The sequence below is a fragment of the Haemorhous mexicanus genome, chromosome Z, assembly GCF_027477595.1.
Source record: "Haemorhous mexicanus isolate bHaeMex1 chromosome Z, bHaeMex1.pri, whole genome shotgun sequence".
Classification (NCBI taxonomy): domain Eukaryota; kingdom Metazoa; phylum Chordata; class Aves; order Passeriformes; family Fringillidae; genus Haemorhous; species Haemorhous mexicanus.
The window spans coordinates 54625658-54652554 of NC_082381.1; the positions used below are offsets into that span (position 1 = coordinate 54625658).

The 26897-nt window shown below is 37.2% G+C and overlaps 1 protein-coding gene across 2 annotated transcripts in view; it reads left to right on the forward strand.

Moving 5' to 3' along the window:
* PRUNE2 (prune homolog 2 with BCH domain) overlaps nucleotides 1–26897 on the forward strand; it is a 130192-nt gene that overhangs the window by 30841 nt on the left and 72454 nt on the right. For both annotated transcript variants that reach the window (XM_059873953.1, XM_059873954.1), the window contains exons 5-6: nucleotides 4736–4888; nucleotides 7419–7513. In XM_059873953.1, coding sequence (XP_059729936.1) covers nucleotides 4736–4888; nucleotides 7419–7513 — 248 coding nt within the window. The remainder of the gene's footprint in view (nucleotides 1–4735; nucleotides 4889–7418; nucleotides 7514–26897) is intronic.

The window sequence follows — 26897 nt, forward strand, 5'->3', positions numbered from 1 at the left end:
GACTGGCAAAGCCTAGGGAACAAAACACTTGAGACTTGGTGCTTTTCTACTTTTTCCAGCAGCGCAGGGACAGGTTTAGAGGCTGCAAAAAGGTTCTATTGTGTTTTTCACATTTTGTTATGTTACTTCCAGTTTAAATGTGTGTATGGTTTGCCTAAATTTCAGATGAAGTTCAGAACAGAAAGCCAAAGTAAAAGTTAGAGTGCCAAGAGTTGGGATTTTATTTTCATAAAACTGCTCTTATCTGAGTCTCTGACCTGGGAGGTCTTCTTTCATTTTCTGACTTTCCAGTGAGTATTTTGCTAGGAGACTTAAGATAAAAGAAAATGTCATGTTTTAATAAATATCATGTGCTGACCAAGACAACTTAATTTGTTGACTGTTTTTGAAACTTCTTTTTTCCTAAAGTCTGTTAGCAGTTTTAAAATTCCAATAGAAAGGCAGATGTTTATGTATATTAATTTCACCTTTGAGCAAACGTTACCTGCTTGTCTATGTTTAAAAAAGCAAAAAACCAAAACAAATCAAGAGAAAAGACATTTCCTGTGAAACTGAGCATTACTAATTTAGGCATTTTTATATTTAAAGTTTAATTTTTTTTTTTTAGGTGAATGCTTTTCTGGTATCTTTATCTCCTTATCAGACATTATAACAAACTAATTCTACCCTTGGGCTTTTGAGTAGAGCCTGCTTGGAGAATCAGTGTTGTACAGCCATATTTGCCTTAAGTTGGAGCTTGTGCTGTCCCTGGATTTGTGCCAGAAGCAAACAATTACAGAACCTGCCAGAGTCCTGGGCCTGTATTATTTTATTTCCCAAGAGATGTTTATAAGGGGACTGTTGCCAAACTCAAGATCCATTAAACTGCTGAATCATTACATTCTCTGTTGCAGCCAGCTGGCAAGGATGTTATTCCAGGCACTCACTGTCAGGTATCTTGGGTCAATGCACTCTCAAAAATGCCTCCTTATGTTTATTTGTATAAGGCCTTGAAGGATGCCACAAGGTGCAAACCACAACATGTAAATATAGACAGATTTCCACCAAAAGCGTCAGCATTATTTTAATGTGAATCTTTTGCTAGTGATGAGCTGCATAGTTGAGGTCTTTTCATGCCTGTTGGGGCAGTCTGACTTTCAGTAGAGAAGATTAGTTAGTTATTCTAGCCACCCAGACAAATGTTAAGAAATGCCCTTTTAAGGACTTTGGGAATTAGGCCAGTATTTTTTTTTTGTTCTGTCTTGTACACTGATCAGGTGGTTCACATGCTCCTGCATTGATGCATCCTAAATATATATACCTGGAAGAAAGGATCATTTTGACCTGCACCAAACACTGCACTTACTTGGACTGACACTTCTTTTTAATATATAGAAGCAAGTTTTTTGGAGGCAGTGCTTTTCCTCTCTTTTCCCCAGTTATGTTTTATTCCAGCTTCATTGCATTTCCTGTTAATCACTGTAAATATTGCTTAATTGGATATATTTACAATTTTATTTTGGTTTGCAGGTTTTTTTTTTGGGGGGGTTGGGGAGGGTGGGGGCGTGGTATGGTGTGTGAGGAGTGTTGAAGTATACTTTCCATAAGGGACTGTTCCCCTTTTTCATGTCCTTTATTTTTACAGGTTATGGAAAAAAGCCTTGACAGGAGAAATGCCTATATTTTCATTGTACTGTTTCTCTCAGCCGTAAACTTATAATTCAGGAGATGCTTGTGCTGTTCTTAATGTTTTCCCAAAACGACTTCTGCCTTCATTAGATCATGTTTAATATTAATGCACAGCAATTGCTTTTGGCAAAACTAATGCTTCGCTTCCAAACTGCTTTGCAAAAAAATAATAAAATGCACATTTTTAAGAGCCTTAGCCTATTTTCTAGTGACCTCTTCAGAAAAAAAATGTAGTAAAGTGTGATGTACACGAGAAATAATATTGAATCTTGTATTGCCTATTATATACTTTTTTCTCTGCTTGTAAGCAGACAGCAGCCACCATTATGCTTTCAGAAACCCTAGGGGAGTTGCACCAACGCTCAGTAAAATCGGCAGGAGATTTCTGAGAGTGGGTATTGCTGTTACAGCAGGTATTTATAAGACAGCACGTGACTAAATGGACTACTGACCTTTGGTCAAGCAAAAGTAACTTAAGTGAACTCTTTCTTAACTACCTGGGATCTTAACCCTCACAGGAATGACAGGAATGCTGAGGATCCCTGGGAGAAGAGATGTGCCTTTCTCCCCTGGTGATGAGGAGAGTTTTGAAGACTGATCGTACCATTAAAGGACAAGTAAATGGTGATCTTGGGGCTTGCAGACACCCTAGTAAATTGAGAATGATCCTTTTCTGGCTTTCATCCTAGTAGAAAAGTTACCAGTTGCAAGCACTACAGTTTTGGTGTGACTAGTGAGAGCCTTTTAGAAACCTTTCTAAGGTGTCTGCCTATTGTGAATGAAGGTTACGTCATGTTGACTTCCAAACTGGTGAGTGTGGGTGGAAGTACAACTCACACCTCTTGTTCTTCTGTATTTGCCTGTATTGTTTGCATTAGGGTTTTGTCTTCTTGGTCTTACCCAGGTATTCATTCCCTGAAGCACACACAGCTGTGGTAGAAGTTTCATACATTGTATATCTGAGGTTCTGTGCAGATGGACAGACTGCCTAATTCATCCTTATATTGCTGGGGGGCTTTACAGGGTATGCTGTAGCCTTGCTCCAGTAGGGGTGATGAATTTGAGCGCACGTTGTAGATCCAGCACTTTTGCTGGAGTCTCCATTTCCTTTGTGTGTGCATGAGCAATTTCCCTCTCTGTTTCTGGAGGAAGAAAAAAAAGCAGAAAATTGCTTTTGCTAAAACACTTTATGCATCCTGGTCCCTGAGCTGCCATTTATCCAGATGCAGCTGACTGAAAGCGTGTTGTGGGGTGTCTCAGTCATTCTGGTCACCACTGTTTCCTAGAAAAGTGGAAGCTTTAGAATGTATCTCAAGAGTATATATGTAGCACAAGCACTATTATCTACTATGGAGTTGATCAACAAAGGGATATTTTTAGATGAATTATTGTGGCTGCTGCTGGTAGGAAACTTTCTTCCAGTTAAAGGGACTGAAACCCAGGCCTTGATAATGGGCATAGGTATCTGGATACTTTATATATCAGTTACTTACCTGAAGGCTTGTTATGTTGTGTGTCTAGTTTTAGAAATATCAATCTGGATCAGTATGTGTGATTTTCATGCAGTCTGTATTTATTTTTTTTTAATACTGTCAAACTGATCAGGAGCATTGTCTTAAAGTAACTGAAAGACTGACATAAAGAGCTGCTGTGAATTAAAAGAACATTGGCAGTTACAATATCTGTAATAGAAACACAGAATAGAACTTCATGTATTTATTTGTATTTAATTCCAGAAATCAGTGTCTGATGGGGAGCAGCTTTTGGCTTGTTAAGCATTATTTATTGTTTAATCCACACAGGATTTGTTTTATAAGGGCGTGTTTACTTAGCATGGCACAATTATTATTTGTTGCGAGTGGTTTGTGAATTTTGAAGAAATGCTACTTGTTATTTCATAGGATGATATTATAGGAAAAAAGGAAAATGAATATATAGTAGATGTTTGGATTCTAGCTCATCTGGTGAGATTGAGGGTGGCAGTGTCAAGATTTTTCATTTACACTTTTTTGCTCTGCACTGAAGCCTACACACCTTGTTTTGCAGTAACTGTCTTACTCACTTACTGTACTTCACTGCTCATTGACCCAGCATGATGCAATGAAGTCGTACACTTGTTTGAAATTCTTGTGTATGGTAGAGTAATAAATTATTTCAAGGCTGAAGTATAAGATTTTATTATCCTGAGTTTACTGTGGGTGATTGGAAGCAACCACTGTCTTTGGTTATATTGATAAATGGAATCCCAGTCTCCAGGAAATAAAAGGGGTGATGTGTGCAGCACACAGTTGTCTGAAAATACATGACACTCACTTCTGTCTAATAAGACAGTTCCAGTCACTATGAAGTTATTTACTGGGTGATATTTCTCTTAAATTTTAAAATTTTGATTGTCTGAATTGGTGGTTTTTTGTGTGTCCATTGAGAAGAATTATCCAGAGTTAGTTACACCACAATGACCAATGACTTTACTATCATTCAGTTCAAACACCACTGCCATGAATGGGGATACCTTTCTCTAGTCCAGGCTGCTCAGAGCCTGGTCCATCCTGACCTTGAACACTTCCAGACATGGGGCATCCCCAGATTCTCTGGGCAGCCTGTTCTGGTGGCTCACCATCCTGACAGTAAAGCATCTCTTCCTTTTGTCCTCCTTATGAACTCCATTGGAGTAGTTCAATGACACATGGCTAGAAGAAAAGTTGGCAGTGTGGATTTGTGTTTCAGAACACAGCAGCACTTGGTCTAATGCCTGGAGAGAGGAGGATATAGGCTGTGCTGCTGGCTGTGCTGCACCGCTGTGTTAGTGTACAGAAGCATGCTGCACACCGTGGCAGCACTGGCACCAGCCAGTTAGCTGTAGCAGAGGCACTGAAGAGGCAGCCAGTTCTGATTTAGGAGCATCATGTGAGGAAGATGTTTCCATGTGAAACTCTCAGTGAATTCTCAGTGGAAACAACCTCTAAGAAGGAACCTCCAAGAAGCAATACAGTAAAACTTCTTGTTTCTGTTGTACCTCTTGGATATCTACAAGAGACATTGATTTTTTTGTCTTTCAATGTTTCAGGGAGCATTCTTTTCAAGTGCATGTCTTTGGAAGCTGACAGAATGACAGAGCACCAGGAGAAAGTACTGTCAGTTTTGGAGGAAAAGTTTCCAGATCTTCCTCCACGAGACGAAATTATCTCTGCTCTCCAGGAGACTCAGTTTAACACCCAAGGTAGTGCAACTTCCTTCCATTTTTCAGACCTGTTACAAATTTATTTGTGTAATTGTATCAGAATACTGTTTTATTGTGTGTGGTGAAAATAGTTGTAGCATGCTATCTTCATTGACAGTTAAGTGTTGTATATTAATTTTAAATTAAGCTCCTTACATTCTAAATCATGGAATTGTGATTTCTTTTGAGGAACTACTTAGCTCATACTACTTAGCACAATACAATCTTGTATTGTTTTTACAGATAAAGTTAACAATTTATTTTACATGTTGCTTTGACAAGTGTATGTTTATCGAGAATTTATGTTGATTCATGTGGACGCAAAAAATGTGTCAGCCCATGGGCAGAAATTGTATTGCAATTGCCTATGTTGTGTGGAAGTAGATTTTGTGGTATGACCTAGACATACTAAGGGCTGTGTACAGGTGAAGTCAGTTTGACATCAGACTCAGATTAAGGAAGCAGCAGGAAAGCTGCAAGTCTTTTCCTTTCTTTGATAGAAATACAGAGTAGAAATATTCAGTGATCTGAAGTGGCAATGTTTGAACCCAAAATTTAGTCGCAGGCTTTTGAAGAAATCTGTGAAAGCTTGAAGAAAATTATTGCAATAACTCTTACAATTTTTACTGGCATTTGCTGAGAAGTTCTTAACAAAGAGTGAGTATCAAATTCCTAGGGGTATTTCTCTGTTAGATACAGCAGGTAAGCATGGGGTCAGTGCAGACTCAGGGTCTTTATTTGTTCTCTATCTGCCCATATGCCAAAAGTAGTCATTGAAATTCAGACCATCAGCCTGAGACAGCTGCCTTGTCTGATAGATAAGGACAAAATTTGAGGTGCTGCTTCTTTTGCCTTTTCTTTGAGTGAGATTACAGGGTAATTTAGTTCAGGTCTATAAAGTTTCACATGAATTCTCTAAAGTTCCTCTACTTAAGTAATCAGTACAGATCAGGAATGGACTGCAGTCTAGATTAGAAAGTGGTGGTGAAAGTAGCTTTTATGGAAGTCAGTTCTTAGTTCTGCCAGTTGCCAGGGAAAACGGTGTAGTACTGTTTGTCATGAAGTTTTCTGTAATAGCAAATGTGAAACTTGGACAAGTATACGTGGTGGGTGTAGTCTGCATGGTACTGGTTGCCAGTAATTTATATATGTCACATGAGGCATGGGGGGGGCACTGTCATTCACTCTCCTTTTTTTTTTTTTTTGGCTTATAACTCCTGTTTTCTATGTATTACAAGGCACATATTTACTGTATATTCATATAAATACATTGCATGTGACATTTTTTTAGTAGGGTGCTGCTGAGTTTCAGGAGCCCCTTGTAGGATGTAACCTCTACTGAGTATTTTACCTAATACACTCATTATTTGAGGCAATATTGGACAATGCAGCCAAAATATTTCGCAGTTTCTGGTAGAAATCATGATTTGTTAGCCTGAATTAATTTGTTATTTAAAGCACAATAGGTTGCAGCCCCCAGAAAATTTATAGGTTATATTCAATATTTTTTAAATGACAGATGTGTAAATGTTCATCTTGTCTGACTGCAGTAGCTGGACTCTGTACAGGAACAGTAATGAAAGGATTGATTTCTTTGACTCAGATTGGTATTTGTTTCCATCTTGAAAATAATTTGTACAAACACATGGTGGATCTTAAACTGCTATGCCTTAAAGGCTGGTGGATGTTTTAGTTGTTGCCCTGCACTGAGATAGGTGGCTTGCAGCATTCTTTGACTATTGTGGCTGTGTTGCAATCATGTGATGCAGTTATGGTCCTCTACATAGTATGTATTTTTTTTGAGAATCCTTGCAGCATGTTAGGCAAACATGATGCTCATTTAGCATGTCCAATGAGGGAAGCTTAGTTACTTGGATTTTCAATACATTGGGCTTAAACATACCAATATGTCTGGTTGCAATACCTGTTTAACACCGTTGTTTCTGATGATAATGTTTCTATGGTACGTAAACATATACTTAGTTCATTAATGATTTGAAGGGCATAAGAAAAACGCATTGGTGTTACCAATTTGTGAAGAAGGTCAGAAAAGTTGAATGACTGTGTTTACAGAATATCTTAAGTTTCTTGCTTTTGAATTTTAGTCCACAGGTAGTCCACAGGTGCTTTTCAATATATTCATTATTTCAGAAGTAATTTTATATTTGTGATTTCATATTAGGCCATAGAAATTGCCTAGCTGTACATTTATCATCAGCTGGAATTACTTTCACTTAAAAACTTCAGTGTTTACACAGGAACACAGGGGTTGCAATAGACTGTATTCTTCATACTTACTGTTAGTGTGTATCCTCCCTTAAATCTCTTCCCTTCTTAAAAAAAAAAAAAATCACTCTAGAAACATTAAACATTGAAATATTAATGTTTTCTTTAATTTTCTCATATGATGTCCTGAAATACAGAAAGAAGGTTCAGCATTAGGGCCTGAGCTGTGTTTTTAATTTATGCTTGTGCATCTGTCAGCTGTAGATAATTGTATATATGGAAATTTGTTTATTTTCTTAAACAGGTGTGAGCATTGAGGAGGTTATGCTCAAGGATCTCAAGGAGATTTCAGATGGAGAAATCAAAGTAGCAATTAGCACTGTGTACATGACGCTGGAGGTAAGAGGAACTTAAAACATGTTTAACACCCTTAATGCATATGGACATAGCTCTTTTAAACAGAATGTGAACAAGTTATTTTCCTAATATTTTTCCCCGTATGAGCAGAATTTTCAGTGATTTAATTAACTTCGAGAGAAAAAGTAGCAATTTGTTAACTTCCATTATTGTGATGTTATAATTATTCCCTTCCTTTAGATTGTTTTGATGTGTTAAAAACAATGGCATAAACAAGTTGGATCCTTTGGGTGAATTTAAGGTGTGAGCTTTCTACTTCGATCTGAAGAGAGTCACATGTTGCTTCATATTATGTAAAAATATTATTTTAAAAATATGAGTGCTTAGATCACTGAACAAATATGACATGATAGTGTTATTTCTGATTGAAGTTTGCATACTGGCATATTGATTAGTAATAAAACCTAAGTGATCTGAAGAAAATATCAATAGCAAAACCAGCTTTATATAGTATATATTTATAATTTTTAGTCACTTAATTTACATGAAAGTCACACATACAGAAGTATTTGAAATGTAGAAGAGATATTCATCTACTTTTGCACTAAATCAAAACTTTTTTTTTTTACATCAAATGCTGCTAAAAAAAAAATTAAATGGTTCTTGCCTTGTATGTCCTAAAAGATTTCTTATAATATATGTCTTGTGATACACTTTAAAAAAAAAAGGTGCTTCTGTGGTTGAACAAGATTTGGTTGCAATCCAGCTGATAATACCCATAGATTTCTGCTTGCATTCTAAAACATAGAAAGCAAATTACGTAGCAAAGCTTCAAGAAATGAAGTTGAATCTGTTACTTTTCAATTAGTTGTTCCAATATTAAGCAGTCTTTACCACCAAAACAGCACTGCTTTATGAACCATAATTTGATCCTAAAAATTAGGCTGAGGCTGGGCGGAAAGGATGTGGGGAAAGAGTGTTGTAAGATAAATCCCCAGAAAAGAAAATAGGATTTTATAAAGTTCTTAATAAAATCCTCATCTTCTTTTGTTTTAAATCTTTCTCTTTTACTCAGTTTCAGTTAATGGTGTACAGAACTAGGAGCTAACTTTAGCATTACATTTTCTTTTTGTTTATTTTACATTAAATCATGTTGGATAACTATGTAGAGTACAGACCTTGTGCTCCACAGGTTGAAACTCCACGTAAATCTGTTCTGACCTCGTCTTTGCAACTCTATATGCTCAAATCAATTGTAACTCAGAACGTGTCTTCTTTTTGTCTGGATCTCACAATTTGACTTTGTCAAGAGTAGGTGTTCCTAGTTCTCGAAGTAGTCAAATTTTCAACCTTTTTTCAGTGAAATGTAACATGGGATGCTGACTTACCTGGGCAAAGAAGCATGAAGATCTGGTGGTCAAGCAGTAAATGTTTCATAGTTGTTTTTCTTACATAGCTAGGAGGGAAGAGGAGATTAATTTGCCTGTAAGAATAAACTGAACAGATTTTACTGATGTTAGATGATTTTTTTTCCCAGTCTGTTAAGTAATTTTATTACTTGTATTTCTGATGGGATTTCTTTCTGGAAGTCACAGGTACCTTCCTTTGCTTTTTGCTCTATTGTTGTGCTGTGCACAGTTTGTGCCATAAAGGACTAAGTTTTCAGGGGTGTAACTGCTTTTTTTCCCCTAGGTATAATGTTTGTAAAGTTTTTGGGATGGAGATGTGTTTTGCATTTGCTACGTTACTGCTCTTTGTTGAAATGAAAACACCCTAATTTTTGGTGCTTAGCCAGCAAAAGATGTTTTTTTTACTCAGTTTTATTAGCGATAGGGATCACATGTAGTCACTTCACCCAGTGTCAGAAGCACACTACATTTAAGAAAATAAATGACAAAACCATCCAGACCTTTCTGTTCAGTTTAGAATTCTATTATGAACTCAGAATACAGAGTCTTTAATTGAATTCACAATTTTCTCAGCAATGATAGTGGTAGTTTGTTATTCATCCTTAAAGTGCTCCACAGATGTTACCTGATTAAATACTAAGGAAACATTAAGAACAGGCTTTACAACAGGTGTTGAATCTCTAGTGTTTGTGTTTGTGTTTTTGCTTTTTCAGAAGTATCAAAAGGTCACTTTTTTTTCCCTTAATAATCAACAAATATGCAAAAGTATCTTCCATTGAAGTGCTTTCTATAGGGCGGTCATTTTGTGTGAATGTGTTTAGGTTTCTCTAAGAGTCCACGTGCAGCTTTGCATTTGTTGAGATAACCACCTTTGGATCTGGCCCTCCTGGATTTTGGTGGCATTAAAGCTGTAAGTTGAAATCAGACCTGTGTCACCAGTGACTAGCTGTCAGAGTGTATGCTGCTTGAATTTTACATACATAACGACTTTATTTTTGAAGAGAAGGGCAAAATAAAAGTGATGCTGCCCATATCACAGTTATTTTTGTAGCCTTTGCTGGAAAGTTTCTCCGAGTCATAATAATGCTTACTCATAAGATACTGTCGCAAAATTCAATGCATGTGTTACAGTTAATTTCTGTTACATTTGTTATACCCTTAGAGTATCTTTTGCTGCTTCTCTGCTGGAATTCTCTTGGAAATGAGAAATGTCTTCTCAATGCGGCTTTCTGGGAAAGTAATATTATTCCCAAAAAATGAATACTTCTGTTGTAAAGCGAACTCTTTTCTCTGCTTTTTAAAGTGTAGTGCACTGGGAGAACAAGCCAGGTTTCATGAATGTTCAGTTCAGCTGAAATGGCTCATTATAACACAGATTAATAATATGCTTGTTGGACTAAGTATTTTATGTGTTCTGTCATGAAAATTCATTCTAACTGCTCACAGAACTTATGATTATAGGAAATCAATTACCACCTGAAGAAGCAGATCAGTCAGTTGAAAACAAGTTCTATGATTGTCTCCTACTGACTGTGGCAGACAAGGGGTGTTCTGAAGGTCTGTTGAGGTTCATGCCTCTGGCCATGGCATCCGCATACTTCATAAAGACAGTTTCCAGGTAGTAGGGGTTGTATGCCACTTGTAAAAGCTTAGAGAACATGTCAGAACTACAGTGGAGGCTTTTGTCACCAGTGTTGTTTCTTCAAGAAAGTGACCTGCATGTTCATGCTGCTGCGGGAAGCTTGACTGTCCTTAGGTAGCCTCCATAATCCAAATGAGTTTGGGATAGTACCAATAGGAAGTTCTATCTCTTGTAACAACTTCCCCCTTTGTGGCTTTATGCCTCAGAGGAACTTATAGTGGGAGTTCCAGCAACAGAAATTTAAGAATTGTAGAAGTGTTTGGCTGCATGGTTTATCATCTTCCTATGAAAAAATAGTCTTATCGTGGAGATAGATTTTAATTTTAAAACTATTTTGTAGTATAGATTTTTGATTTTAAAGCTATTTTGCAGTATTAGTAAAAAATGCCACTGTTTCATGATTTGGACAATTTTATTTCTGTGTTTTGAAAAATGATGTTTTTAATACTTCTGTAAAGCAAATCAAGGACCTCTGTCGTAGCTGAACCATGTCAAACAAGTGCTAGGTAAACCATTACACCCAAAAAAATGAGATTACAACGTATGTCTTTGAAGATTTGTCTGTCTATAATGATTATGTATATATATTGTGTGTTTGGGAACTTTTTTCTCTTGGTATAAATATAAACGTATTTTAAATGGCAGATTGGTCCATGAATTTGTTTTTAATGCAAAAGACAAAACAAGAAGCAAACCCCAAGTAAACATGTTAACATTTAATCTTCCAGTAATGGAATTGGAAACAAAATTTTCAGCAACTTACAATAGCAATGCGGTTCAAAAGTATTTTTCTGATGCCTGTTGTGAGAAGTTAGGGTATGTAAAATAAATGATGTATAGAGCTGTAGGAATGCGACTTTTGCAGACTACCTTATGTCTAAGGAACATTAAACATAGGGTTCTCGTTTAGCAAATAAATAACCATTCATTTCAATGGCTGCATAGTCTGGACTTCTGTGCATATTTTTGTAAAGATGAGAAGAGGCCATTAGGGATTTAATATAAAATAAATCGCCACGGGGTCTTCTTGTAGTCCTAGTCTTTCTGCCACATGGTGTGTCACTAATGTGCATAAATGGGCTTAAATGAATTTGTTATCTGTATTACATTTGCAGTATGTATATATTTATATATTATTTTTTAATTGTGTTTAAAAATAAAACATTAAATACATCATTTCTGAGAGTTGAAAACATACCATTTGTAAATAAATCAACCTTAATTAAGGTCTTAAAATGTCAGTGTGTGATATTGCCTTAGGAAAATTTATAACATATATAGTACAGAAAGCTTGAACATACTTTCACTTGCTTTTTCAGAAGTATTAAGAGGCTAAAGTCATAACCTCATATATCTGAGTAATGCAGCTGCACGTGCATTAACATAAATACCATACTCATGCTTAAACATCAGACTGCTGTCTTCTGGATGACATTAGCTGTCCAGTTGATGCCTCCGGTCATCCAAAGTACTCCAGCTGCAATGAGTACAATCCAAGGTGTGGAGAGGTCAGGCAAGCTGAGTTCTCTGTAGTGACTTTTCTCTAAAGATATGAAAGAAGTCTGGTGGGGCGAACTGTTTAAGTGGTGGTTTTGAGTGGTTGGCATTGCAGCCAACTGGGAAATGAGCCAGGCCAATCAGAGCAGTGACAACTGTTCCCAAGATAAGAATGAGACCTGGCACTTCATGTGCATTTATAAAAATGTGCAGAGCCAGGAGAATAAACACTAGGAACTCGACACCCAGTCTGAAAGTTAGGGTATCACAGGAGTAACTGAAACATGATAGGACAACTCCCATGGCTGGAGGAATATGATGGATGGCTATAGGCTGTTTTCCAAAGAGAGTCAGGGAAGAAGAGGAGGGGGACTGGCAGTTTAAATTAAGGAGAACCTCAAATGTACAGAAGTCAGTTACAGTGACCATAGAAGCCCTATCAAATGCCTCTGGGTCAAGGTTAAAAGAGCCATCTCCAAGCAAGATTGTGGAGTTTGGGGTCTGGTTGTGCACACTGAAGGCTAGCATTAAGGCAGAGGTTTTAGGTTTTAGAAGAGCAAGCTTCAGCTTGCACAGAGCTCAATTGAAAGGGAAGCTTCCATGGCAAATAAAGGAGCTAGCGACTGCTGTGAGTTTTTGAAGATAGCTCTCATGAAAACACAAAACCAGTTCATCCCCTTCAAAGGGGAGGGAAGTAGGTGGAACATAAGACCCTCTTGGTTTAACTGTGAGCTTCTCAGTCTGTTCAGGACCAATAGAGAAGCACAGCAGAGATGGAAAGGGAGTTATAAATCAATGTATTAAGAACCACAAGAACATGGCCAGGGCATAAGATAAAAAAGCAAAGGCTCAGCTTGAATTGAAATTGGCAAGAGATGTCAAAAACTACAAGAAAGGGGTCTTTGAGTATATAAACAACAAGCAGAAACAGGAGGACACTGCTGGCCCAGTGTTTAATGGGAGAGGTGAATTAGTCACCAACAGCATCGAGAAGGCAGACGTTCTCAGCACTTCCTTGACCTCTGTTGCCACCAGCACAGCTGGACTCCAGATGCTGGAAGCAAAAACCTGTGTTGATGCAAACAAGACCTGCTGTCAGTGAAGGAAAAATTGCTGTGTAGGCTATTACAGGGACTTGGCTCCTGCAAATTGATAGGATCTTACAATATCCACCCAAGAGTATTGGAGAGCTGGCTGGGGTCATTGTGAGGCTGTTCTCCATAGTCCTAGAGAAATTGTGGAGATCAGGAGATCCCAGAAGACTGGAAGAAGGCTAATGTCACCCCCATCTACAAGAGGTGGGGTGAGAAAAAAAGAGAACCCAAGAAATTATTATACCCTAGAAAAGTTATGACACAAACCCTTCTGGGAGAATTTATCACAAGTCAGATGAACCAGATGAATGGGAAATGCCAGCGCAGGTTCACTGAGGCCAAATTATGTCCTGACAAATCTGATTGCCTTCCAGGGCAAAGTAACCTGCTTGGTTTATGGGGGAAAGCTGTGGGTGATGTTTGCCTGTGTTTCTCCAAGGCTTTCTCTATGGTTTCCCACAACTTCCTGTCCAGTTGTTGTGTAATAGTCTGAACAAGTTGCCCGTGCAGTGGGTGGGGAACTGACCCACAGGCAGCACCCAGAGTGGGGGTAAATGGCTCCTTTTCCAGCTGGGAACTGGCACAAGTGGGGTCCCCCAGGGATTGGTGTTGGGCCCAGTGCTGTTTCGTGTCTTCATATGTGGCCATCCAGAGCACTTAAAAACACTCAGGGGTCAAGTGAGCACTTTGAAAGGGAGAGCCACGCTGGAGGAATACCTGTGTAGGCTGGAAGAGTGGGCAAAGAAGAACCTTTTGAAGTTGAGCAAGGGCAGGTGAAAGGTCTTACACCTGGGAAAAAAAACCCAGGAGGGCAGCACAGGCTGGGAGCACAAAGCTGAGGAGCAGTTCTGTGGAAAGGGACCAGAGAATCCCAGGGAGCAAAAAGCTCAATATGAGTGAGGAGTGTGCTGCTGGAGGAAGGGAGCCCAGTGAGGCCTTGGGCTGCATCAACAGGAGCATTAGCTGGGGTTGAAAGCAGAGATTATCCCATTCTTGTCAGTGTTTGTCAGGCCACACCTGGAATACTGTTGTCTGGTTTGGTCTGTGCTATACCAAAAAGATATGGACAGGCTGGGGAGGGTGGAGAGAAGGGCCACAGAGATGATCAAAGGGCTGAGAAGCCTGACATGTTTGGAAAGAATGCTTAGGTGAGACTTTAACAGCTGGTTCTGTTATTTAAAGAGTAGCTACAAAAAAGACAGAGACTGTTTTTACAAGGAGTCACATGGAGAAAATGAAGGATAATGTATACAAGTTACTTCTGAGGAGATTCTGATTAGACACAAGAGGAAAATTTTTCACAGTTATAACAATCAGTAATTGGAATAATCTCCAGAGAAGTGGTGAATTCCTCTACATTAAGCACTTTAGGGTTCATCTGGGCAGGGTGTTGGACCACCTTGTCAAGAGTGCTTTTGTCCAAAAAGTTTGGACTATGTCATCCTTCAGATTTCTTCTACCTGTCATTTTGTGATTCAAAAGAGTGCTTCCTAATTAAGTATGTGAAATCAAACGGCAGCAAAAATGACATGTATTACAGTGATTAGTAGGATTGCTTATAGTTTTCATATTCCTTTCAGAAGGTGATGTGGGGGTGATACGAGCTAAAGTTCCCCCAGTCACTGAGATGCTTCTGCAGGAAGTCATGTAGGGTGTTATTATGGCTTCTTGAGATTTGAGAAAAATGTGAGCTTGTAAAACTGGCTAAGACCATTATATTTATGAATCTTCTCAAATCAGCATGTACTGATTTATTCAATTGTCGTTTTTGCAAGGTGTATTTGATTATTTTATTCTATAGTACTGTCATAACAGATAGTAAGCCAGAAGCATCAGAATTTTTTGTACTTGCAGTATCGCTTAAAAAATGTGTAGGGTAAACAGTGGAATCACTGCAAGGTGCGCAGTGGTATGTTTTTAGGATTTCAGTTGTATTTCACTATGTTAATAAATTGGATAGATGTCATCGGTTATAATTTGTGTGACATCTGCTCCAATTTGGTCTGTGCTTGTGCTCACAAGTACATTGTTCAAAAAGATAAACTGTTTCCTTTTGTATATTCTATGAAATGTGTTTAAATAAATTAAGATATTTTCTGTATGAAATACAGTGTAAAATATGCATTATCTTTCAGCTAAGTAAAATGCTATAATCTACCGTGTCATTATTGGCCTGTATTTCTGACTTATACAAAGCTGACTAATTTATCATTTGTATACTCTTCTAGTTCTTGTCAGTAGCACTCAGCTTAGCTGCTTATGGGGCATAGACATTGACAGCGGGAGGTGCTGTTTTGAGAAACGTTCAGCATAAAGAGTTGTTTCTATGAAATTTAATGCACTTTAAAAAAAAATTCAGTGTAAAACCTAGCGTGAACATTTAACATTTTAAAATCTGGCTGTAATGCATAGGAATATAAGAACTGATAATGGTTAGGGATGACAACTGGAATATTACAGAAATTATATTTTCTGCTATTTAGGTTTTGTTTTTTCTTTGCTATTGTGTGGGAAACAAATCAATTAAAATATTGAACTGTTGATCCAATATTACAGTATAACTCTAGCTGTAAGTAAAAAGACATTTTGAATTTGCTAGTGTTTGTGTTCCAGTACTACAGAAGCCAGCAATTCTGTGGACAAGATGCAGAGAGAGATACAGTGTATTTCTAAACAAAGATTCTTCTTGGTAACTGCTTTTCTGCTTTTAACTTAAAAATCTTAAAATCCCTCCACTTTTAAAATAATGTAATGTTTATTTAGAATAGTGATATTTTGATGCAGAAATTCCATGAAGTTTGTCTGATGTGTCATGAAATACTACTTTTTTTCCATTTGCCAAAGCACGCCCTAAAACATCTTCTGAACTCTAATGTAAAGGAATGCTTAATACTTGTAAACATTACAGTAGCCTATGTTTTTGTAATGCCCCACTGAATTTTATACCTTCTACTACATATTAGAAGCCCAGACCTGAAACTATTGGGTATTTTAGGATGTAGGAACATTTTTGAATTTTGAATTAGGCAGATCAAGTGCTCTGAAAGATTTTTATGATGCACATGTGTTCTCTGTTTAGATGATGATGGGAAAGATCCTTTTTTTGACTCTGTAACTGAGTACGCTCTCAGGACTTGAAGTCAAGTGTTTTGTTTAACGCTTATAATTTTTATAAATTTTTTTTATAATACAGAGATTTTTAAAAATTACAAAATAATTCAAGTTAAAAGCCTTCAGTCCTTATTTGAATTTTCATATTTTCAAATTAGCTAAGAATAATAATTCTACCAAAGACTGCAAATTTCCTTTCTTTCTTGGAGACATATAACATTTTCTCAGAAGGATCACCACTTCTATATTCAGAATTATTCACAGCTTCTATGTGTCTCCACCCAAATGTAGTTTTCATCATAAAGCTGCTGCAAGAATGGTATTCCCCAAAAAATGTAATTTCTTCTGCAACTCCACAGCGGCATTGTTTGGGTACATTAAATACTTTGTGTATTTAAATGAATACATATTAAGTCTAAGCTGCAGGCTCTTTGAGCCAGAAAAACCAACATTCAGAACTCCTGTGTATGTTGTGAATACTGCAACATCTTACTTTTTTTCAATTTTTTTTTCCATATAGACTTGATAAAATGTAACTGAAAATTCCTTCAGAGTAATCTTGCATTGCTTTCATGATAAAGACGTTTATTATTTTCTCCATAAGAAATTCTGTGCATGAACATACCACTTTTTTTCCTGAAATTGCCGCATTTCTGTAATGAAACAATATCTTTAAGCAAAGTTGCTTAGTACAGATTGAATTTATTAATTACAAAAAGAAAGAGAAAGCTTAGTGAGGTCTACATTTCTTGTTTTCCTGGCTGGTTTTTTTTTTTCTTAATTACTTTTTTAGTAGAATAAATCTCAGTATTTTGAGTTTTGTAACTTTCTACTTATTTGTGCTGTTTTGTTAATTAAAAAAAAAAAAATCAACCTTTGATTGAAAATTCAGGGATGGAGAGATTTTAATTTCTCATGGTAACATAATTTCATAATTTTTGGGTTTTTGTACAAAGCCAGATAGTTTTCGTTTCTGTTTAGACTAAAAAAAAAAAAAAAAAAAAGAAAGACACAAGCAGAGCAGGGTACTTTACTCAGCTGTGATCATGTAGTTCCCAGTGTGTCTGAATTTCTTATGCCTATTGGGTGTCTGCCTTCCAGAATTCTTACTTCTAAACAGAATATAAATACAGCCCTTAGGCTGTTGAGGAAAAACCTATTGAGGCCACCAAGTTTATGCCAGAGCACAACAGTAGCAGCTGTTTATTTTATCTTCCCCAAATATGAAAAAATCACAGTTTTTGCATTAAAACTATGAGGAATTATACAACCTTTTCACACTTCAGGAGGATGAGTTCTCTCAGTTCCGTGAGAAAAAATTAATGTGTCTGAATATGGGCTGCTTTGTTCTGTGGCTCAGGTCAAACAGGATTATAGAGTTGGTAGTAAAACGAAGCAGAGAACCTGATAAATTATCAATTTTCATTTCTAGACAATTTTTCTTCCTCCTTTGCATGAACAACTAAAACCCTTGGAAAAAATCTCTCCTTCTCTGGATGCTACCTTTATGAACAAAATGGATCAGTTGGTATCTGTTACCAGTTATGGCACTTTTCTACAGGAGGATAAATGTCACTGGTAGATATATTGTCACTTGGCTGCTTATTATCCTTCCTGTCTTGCTGCTGTTGTTGCCTTAGTCACATTATCAGAGAAATTTTATGAAACTTGATTCTCTCTCCATCCTTTATCGGGGTCAGGGGGGAGAAGGGAAGGGAAGACCTAGACTTACAGGAAGAAAGGTAAGAGTGAGCAAGGTCCCCAAGGAATGATTGAACAATGAATCACCTACCTTCCATTCTTCATTATTTTCCCTGCTGCAAGATTGCCAGAGAGATCTGGTTGGCAATCTGTGCCTGAATTCCACTTGGTTGTTTTTTAGGTTTCATGGATGACAGCCCTCTGTGCCTGCTTGTTTCCTTGCCAGTGTTTGTCACAGTCTAGTAAGGAAAAAAGTTGAAATAGATTAATTTCATACCTTAAACGGGAAGTGTTAGGTCAGCTCTACAGTAGGTAGAATACCACAGTCTTAGACTAGTTCTAGATTGTTTTACTGGAAGAAGGATCTGAGGATGAGTTTGAATAAATGGCAGCTGTACAACCAAGAACCTCTGTAACTGTATTTTAGAACCAAAAATCTTAACTGAACACTGATTTAAGTGTAATTTTTTTCCTGTTTCATCTCATATTGAATAATATTCTTCTGAAAATATATTGGTTTTGCTCTAAAAGGTATGTTACCTTATCCTTTCTAGTAATCTGGGTTGTTTCTGAACATTTGCTAATAAAGAAGACTTTCTAAATAAACAGGCTAGATATAACTCAGATATAAAAAAGTGATTTTCCTTTCACATCTCTCAGTTGAGTATTTGCCATATGGGTTGCTCAGCATTACACTCTCAGCAGGTCTAATTTATGGTAAACACACAGTGAGTGAACAGAAAAAAGGCAATGAAAATATTCATATTCTCCTGTCATTCCATTTTTTTTAAACTGAAATCAGCTTATTCAGGTTCAGTCCATATAGTTGTGGCACTTAGTTGAGTATGTGTGTATTTCCCGCTCTCCTGGGAGTTTGTGAATACTGAAATGCTGCACTTTTCTTGCCACGAGACTGATTTCCCGGAGCTTGCATGGCAGTGTGTAAATTATACCTTCCTCACTGTGGTATGGCATGCTGCCAGCTGCCCCAGGGCTGTGCTTTCTCCATGAAGGGCAGTTGCTGGAAAACATCACTTTTGTTGCTTTGGTGTGGGGTGCTTTAGCTTTTCCCTGGGCCTCTGCAAGAGGATCACCAACTAAATGAATATGTTCCTCTTCTGGGCCACTGCTAGGATCAGACACAGAAGGAGGTATAAAATAAATCAAAAATAAATAATGGGAAGTTTTTTTCTCAATCACAGCTATGGAAATCCATAGCATCAATATTTTGAAAACCTTCAATCTCCAATGAGCTCCTGGGGCTTTCTCTTAGTATTGTGTACATGCTTTCTTTCTCTCTGTGGGTTCCCTTCTTCTCTAGGGACTTCACTGCAATTACTGTCCTTCAAGGACTCTTTAGAGCTTGGTCCACCCTAGGCCTTGTATGTATCAGCAACCCAAGTGACAGCTCTTCAATCAGTGCTTCCAGCCCAAAGAAAGAGTTTTTCCCCACAGGTGGGTCTGCAATTGCTTTGTTAAAAAATACCCCCAAAATATCTGTTTTACGTTTTGGAGCAGGCATATCTGAGCAAAAGAAACTCAGTAGCATAAATGGATGCATTTTTCCGAATAATAGAAATGGCTGCCGTTATGCACTTCATATTGTGATTGCAAACATTAAAGCTACAAAAGGAGATACCTTTAAAAGCAGTGTTTTGCGTCCTGCCCTCTGTCCTACTGTTATACATTAGACCTTGGTGATGCATATGCTTTCTTTTCTGAAAGCCTGGAAAGCATCTGCCTGGATGCTGCCTGTTTCAGCAAGAGACCTGCACATTCCATTCCAGATACAGATTCCATTGAGAAGGGAGAATTGGGAGTGCTGGGGGATGAGAGGCTGGACATGACCCAGCCATGGGCACTCCCAGCCCAGAAAGCCAGATGTGTCCTGGGCTGCATCCAAAGCAGTGTGGGCAGCAGGGAGGGGATTCTGCCCCTCTGCTCTGCTCTGCTGAGACCCCACCTGCAGGGCTGCATCCAGCTCTGGGGTCCCCGCACAGGAAGGACATGGAACTGATGGAGAGAGTCCAGAGGAGGGTTACCAAATTGTTTAGAGGGATGGTGCATGTCTCCTGTGAGGAAAGGCTGAGATAACTGGGATTGTTCATCCTGGAGAAGAGAAAGCTTTGGGGTGACCCAGTTCCAGCCTAAGAGAACTTCCAGAACCTAAGAGAGCTTACAAAAAAGATGGAGTAAGACTATTTACAAGAGCATGTAGTGGTAGGACAAGGGGAAATGGTTTCAAGCTAAAAGAGAGTAGATTTAGATTAGATACTATGAAGAAATTCTTTCCTTTGAAGGTGACCAGGCACTGGAACAGGTTGCCCAGAGAAGTCATGGATGTTGCATCTCTGGAAGTGTTCAAGGCCAGTTTGGATGGGGCTCTGAGCAACCTGGTCTAGTGAAATGTGTTCCTGCCCATGGCAGATAGCTTGGAGCTGGATGATCTTTAAGGTCCATTCCAACCCGGGCCATTCTTGTTTCTATGGTAATTCAGATTATGTTCATGATTCTGATCTAGAAGAAGGTGCATTGAACATTGAGCAATCATGGTACCATTCCCTATAGGCAACATATTTTCCATGTCTTCAAGATAAAATAGTTAGTTTACACCATCTGGAAGTATTTAGGTCAAATAAATGCAAAATTATTTCGCTGGATGCTGCTAAACGTTTGTCTGAGCACAGTCACCACAGATTGCTGGTGTGATCCAGGTTGCGTATTTGGCTTGTATATTAGTGTGTGCAGTTATGTTTGATTTCCCCTTGTTCCATCTTATGGATAGGAGTTAATTGGAATGACAAGGTTTGTTTTTCTGTTTGTTTTTGGGTATTTTGTACTGCTCTGGTGTGCTGACTCTTGTTGGTCTTCTCCGCAAACTAATCTATAAATACTGATACCTAAATAAATAGAAAGCATTGGTTGTTTTATCATCTATTATGAATTCTTCCTTCATGTATATCATGTGTATCATTAGCTTAATTGTTTATAGTGTTTCAGTCAGTTACACTTACACAGATCCTCTGAGGTAATGGAATTTTGTTTTGTAGTATAAATAATATTTACTCAGAAGCCAAGCCTCAGCCTCTCTTACTGTGGGCTTGGGGTACTATCAGTGTAACTGTTAAAGTAAAGTTTTAAAGATGCCCAGCTGAACAGAACCCTAGAGGTAGTAGTTTCATTACTGATGCATTTAAATTTCTACAAGTATCAGCTGAAGTCTGGAGCCACTGGTATTCAGACTGTTCAGGAACTGGATTTTATGCCGTAAACTATTTTAGAACAATGTTAATTTAGTTCCATGTGTCAGCTGGAAGTAGTTGCGAGGTTAAAGTAAATTAAGTGATGAGTGATCCTTCGTGTACTGTATACTCAGTCATCATAAGCTCACATTCTGAACACATTTAAAGTTACCTAGAATTTGGCTGTATTTTTTTAATCCACATTAAAGACTAAGAAAACAAGCGTGCTTTCAAGTGGCCCTCTGCACTGTCAGTGATTACCTGTGCTTGATGTCACTGTCCTTCACAAAATGTGATAATAATGTTACCTGATAACATAAGAACCAAGTTTGACTCCACAGAAGCAGCTGGAAATGAATAACCACATGCTTAAATCTCCTAGGAACACACTGTTTGGCATATACTGCTGAAAGTTTCTCATATTTAGGAGTGACATACTTATGTTGTGTCTCAGCTGGTGTGCATGAGGGAATATTCATTTCTCAGTGGTAACATGGAATTTGATTTTATAAAATGTTTTTATATACATTTAATGGATTGAAACACTTTGAAGAAAACATACATTTCTGGTCTTAATCTACTTCAAAGGGGGTTTATAGTTCTGATGCCAGGCTTTTCTCATGTTTTATGTATAGGTAAATCAAAAGGTTATGTCTTGTCCATGCTAGCAGAAGCAGTCCTTTTCTGTGACATCCAGGAACATGATCAGTTGAACACTAATAAGTGGATGTTTATTGGGTGGGTACTGCAGATGGTTTAAAAAGGGATTATGTACAGTTTGGGAAAAAGGTTATGTTAACAGCAGTGTATGCTAAAACTTTTTTTTTCATAGATGCAAGTTGCAAGGGAAGGGTATATGCACCTCATGATATACTGAGTGCTCATGCCTGCAACTCTGTTATACTTCAAAATTTTCAAGTAGAGTTATTATTTTGCCATGCTCTTGGCATAGAATCAAGCAAGGTTCCTGCAGAAGAAGTCTGAGATGAAAGTAACTGACAGAAAGGAGCCTTCATGGATTTGGTGTTTGGTCAGAAAGGATATTCCAAGAGTCAGAGAGGAAATATGAAATTATGGCAGTAGAGGGGAGTTAGCTGCTATGGTACAGAACATAAAGACATAAAATAGTATAAGTGTGATATAAACCAGCTTGAAACTTCCACCAGCTTGTGGGCTTCAAGATTATGCCACAGTATTTTTCTTAGAGGTGGAGCTGCTGATTTTATATGGCTGCATGCCATGTAAAAGTGTGACACAAACCTGTACATACATTTATGCCTGTATGTATAGATATGCATATGCACCAGATATATCTGAGACATATGAGCTATCTGCCATGTAATGTGAAGGTTTTGCTACATGAAAGATGAATTAGGCTCACCGTCTTTCATCTTCATTACCCATCCTCATTATTCTAATGCAGTGTGCTCAATTCTGTCTGTGAGAGTGCATCTGGATTTCTGACTCAAATACTGAGGAATAAATTTTTAACTTTCTGTTTTTCAGGATTGTTCTAAGAAGGTGCCTTATCAAAGTTTCTTGTTCCAAAGAAAGAGAGAAAGGCCAGAAAAGTCTCTGCTGATGTAACTGTTACTAACCAGAAGCACATTTCCCTCTTAAGTTTGACCATTTACAAGCTGTAAAACTGATCCAGTTACATGCAGTAGTAAAATCCTTTTCCAGAACAGCTTATTTTGTGTATGATTTAGCTTAAACTTTGCAGTTGACAATGCAGGTTTCAGGGATGAAAAAAGTATTTGTGGTGAAAGTCTACAGAAAGAAAGGAATTTGCAGGTGCAGAGTGAGGTAACATATTCTGGAGGTGAGATACAGCCCAATTTTCTGTTGAGGGAAAGTATAAATGTAAGAAATGAGTGGCAATGCAGGCATAGCCTAAGGCAGCATCTTGAATGGTACCTACAGTAAAATGCTTTAATTTTTGGGACAACGCAGAATGAAGATCAAGATGTGGAAATAACTGTATAATTCCACAGATTGAAAAAAAAAAGTACAGGCAGATACAGAAGATATTTCATATTAGGACTTAGTTAATAGTGTTCTGAAATTACAGACAGTAAAGGTGAAACTCTTCACAGAACTGTGCATGACTCAGTTGCAGTGGGCAAATGGTGATTTTAACAGAAAAGAACTTATTTTGGGTCAGAAGATGTAAGCGGTTTTTCAGAAGAAAAAATTGCTTTAGCTTCCCGCTGTCTATATACTACTGGTTTTCTTGGTAGTTTTAAAGATATCCCACTGGTAAAGCTTTAAAAAAGAGAATCTCTTGACCTCATGAAAAAGTTACTTGTTTGGAATGTTGAATGCAATTATATTGACATATGGTGATAATGTGATAAAGCGTAAGGGTTAAAGGTTGAAGGAACCGTGGCTTGGCAATTAGCAATGTAAATGAAACATTCATTATCCAGCATGCTGAGAAGTTGATGAACTGTACAATAAATCTGAGCCCAAGTCACTACTGAGATAACTCATTTCAGACATAACGGTATTTATTAGGATTCTAGACATTGTTTTGCATTCTCTGGTGAAATATCGTGCTCTAGAAAGCATTTTCTCCATTAATTTATGTGAAGTAAATCAATACTAACAGTTATTCAAATAATATAGAATAAAAAATGTAGGAACATGAAACACATGGAAACTCCTTCTATCCGAAAAGATGTTTGGTTAGATAGATTGGTATCTCTTCAGTTCATTGGTATTGGTATTGCTCCAATCTAAATTGTCTCCAGTGACTTACATTATCTCATTTAAAGCCATTTTTTCTCATCTTCTGAGATACAGTTGAAATCAGAATCTGACCTAGTAGGTGGACAGGCAGTTATGAGATATTGTAAATTCCACTGATACATAAAAGATGGCAGTTTTGGTGAGAACACAGGACAAAGGCGTGTTTGAGAGATGAATATAAACAATGTTTACTCAGCATTTTAAGTTCCTTGAAGATGAGGGTTGAGTGTTATCAGAATTATTAGTTACCTGTGCTGATATCCCTCTTAAAATAAAGCTTAGTACCAATAAAATTAAGTAGCTAAATTTAATCACTTGATGAAAGCAGAGGTAGATTACCTCCAACTCATTAGACAGTTCTATGAACGGCTTAGAGAAGTAGTTTCTAATAATTAAATAAATAGTGCATAATTTGATCAGTAAAAATAACTGGGGAGGATTTAGCAGAAATCCAAGGCAAAGAAATATGTGTTAGCTTATTTGTTGCTGGCCACAGGATATATATTTGCTTTGTGGTAAAAAATATGGAAGTTGTCTGTTCCTTTTAAAGGCTCCCAGTTTATCATGGCCATAGCAAGTAGTGCATTATGTTTTTTGCTCCAGCCATGCATCCGTTTGGCATTGTCAGAAATTCTGTGTTGCATTTTACTTAACAAATATTTCCGACTAGGGAATAAACAACTTATTGCTATTGAGGCAAAACATTTTACATATAAGCTATGGAGGAGTATCATGTAATATGCAATTTTTCATGCTAGTTCTTTGGAATGTTTTTCTAATGGATCATTATGAATCTTGACAGATCACATAACGGTTTATGAATTTAGCTTCCAAAAAAATCAGTATTCTCTAAATGTTGTCATCTATGAATATCTGATCCACGTAATTCTTATTTCACTCATCAGTGTCAGCAAGAAATGTAGTATTTGTTCAGTAGTACAAGGAAATATAATGCACTGTACAGAAGAATAAGTTAATATTATGTATTTTGTATGGAAGAGATAGCATTCCTAGATGTATATAGTATGATACATTTGGATACTATTCTGCTCAACAGTGAAAGTACAAAGAACACACAAGGAAAACTTTAAAGAGTATTGGTTCCCCCTCCCTTCCCTTCATTTATTGTACAGAAAACTATTCAGAGAGTAAGCTGATGTGTTACACATACTGGAGAGCTGAAAATTGCTTCTGAGTAGTCATCTCTCTGATGCTTTATATCTTCAATTTCTCTTTAGAATATCTTTGTTTTATTTTTCAACTGACATTTCCTTAGGTTAGCATGGTACATGGGTTGGAGAATGCAGGATACCTTTGAGATTGTATGAGAAGCATGTAACTAAAAAAAAAAGTCTTCTATCTTCTTGGAATAATTGAGATGGCTGAGTATTATATAATCAAAAAACAGGTTGCAAAACAGTTTCTGTTGCAGGCACTACTTGGTTTCTGCTGTGGTTGTGTCAGAGCATGGCTGTACCTAAAACCAGAATTATGTGAACGTAACACTTGGTGAAGCACATCAACCAGAATACTTGTTATAAAGACAAATGCACATACTGTGTTTAGCAGAGCTGTGCCAGGACTGAGAGTGTAGCTACTTACTTACTATAAATTTGTGAGGAAAACACTATGCAGAAAGTATTTAATAATTCAGAAGTTGTATTTATATCTAATTACCCAACTTTGAATGTCTTTAACTGTTTACATAAATTTCATTTCTGTGGTTACTGCTGTGCTTTTCCATAACAGTGATATCAGTTAGGTGAGTTTGAGGCAATATACTCTAGAATATATTACAGATTTTCCTTTGGGTAGACTTCTAAAACTAAAAATTACCACAAATGAGTTTGTGTTCTGTTGCTTATCTTTACTTTTTGAATATTTCATTGTAACAGCTGTAATATAAATAAACTTGCTGACCCACAGTTTATTATATGACTAAGCAGTGTTCTGAATTACGGTGTTTGTAAAGTCTTAATTCCCTGAATAGTTACAGTATTCCCTGAATACTACTGGCAGTACTGGGTCAACTTGAATTGAAGTGCCTAAGCAGTAGTGTGTGACTGTGTTTATGTACAAATATACTATCGTGAAAAATACATATATGCATATGGACACTTTGGAAATATGAATTATTCAGTATATATAGAGTTTATATAGGGTATATATAAAATATTCAGTGCATATGCAATAAAAAATAGATATACATTAGATCTTTTAAAAACAAATTTACTTCCATGAGCAGCTCTATCAATAAACAAAAGTAGAGACCTCAATTCTGAATGTTACCTTTATTAACTTTTAGTTGTTTTCTTTAATTACCGTGCTTTCTCAGTTTGAAAACCTATTAGAATTTTGAAAGAAAGCTTTGTGAAGAGGTCTGGTCTTTCATCCCCCATCACACCCTTATTCTAGATTTCTTAAGCTTCCTTTGTCATATTTTTTGCTGCGCTTGACATTTGCTTTTGACTAAAAGTGGAAAATTCACCAGTCACAGTGGTGTCATGCCAACCCAAGACAAATAGGCTAGAAGACTCAATAGTCTTTGCTAACTTCCTAATGCAGAGACCACTTGGATGATATCTCAGAATATGTCTCATTTATTGCAAGGTACTTGAACAAATCTTATGGAAAAATCATAGATGATACAAAGAAAAATTAAGACGTTGGGAAGCTTATGGCATACTAAGATGAAGGCACCTGCACACACACCATGCGCTTTTCAGATAAGTTAAGACAATGTTAATTTTTATGGCATCCAGTGAAATTACATAATGCTGTGATCACAGAAGCTCAATTCCAAATACTTTCTCAGAGTTCCAAAACCAGCAGGTAACTAATATTTCTTCCAAATATTTGTATATTTCTCAATGAAAGCCAATCAGAGATTTTCAGTATCATATTCATAAGCATGTGGTCATTGTGTGATGTAGGAGAGTCCACATACAAGCAGCGAAAATACCAATTTGAATCAGTATT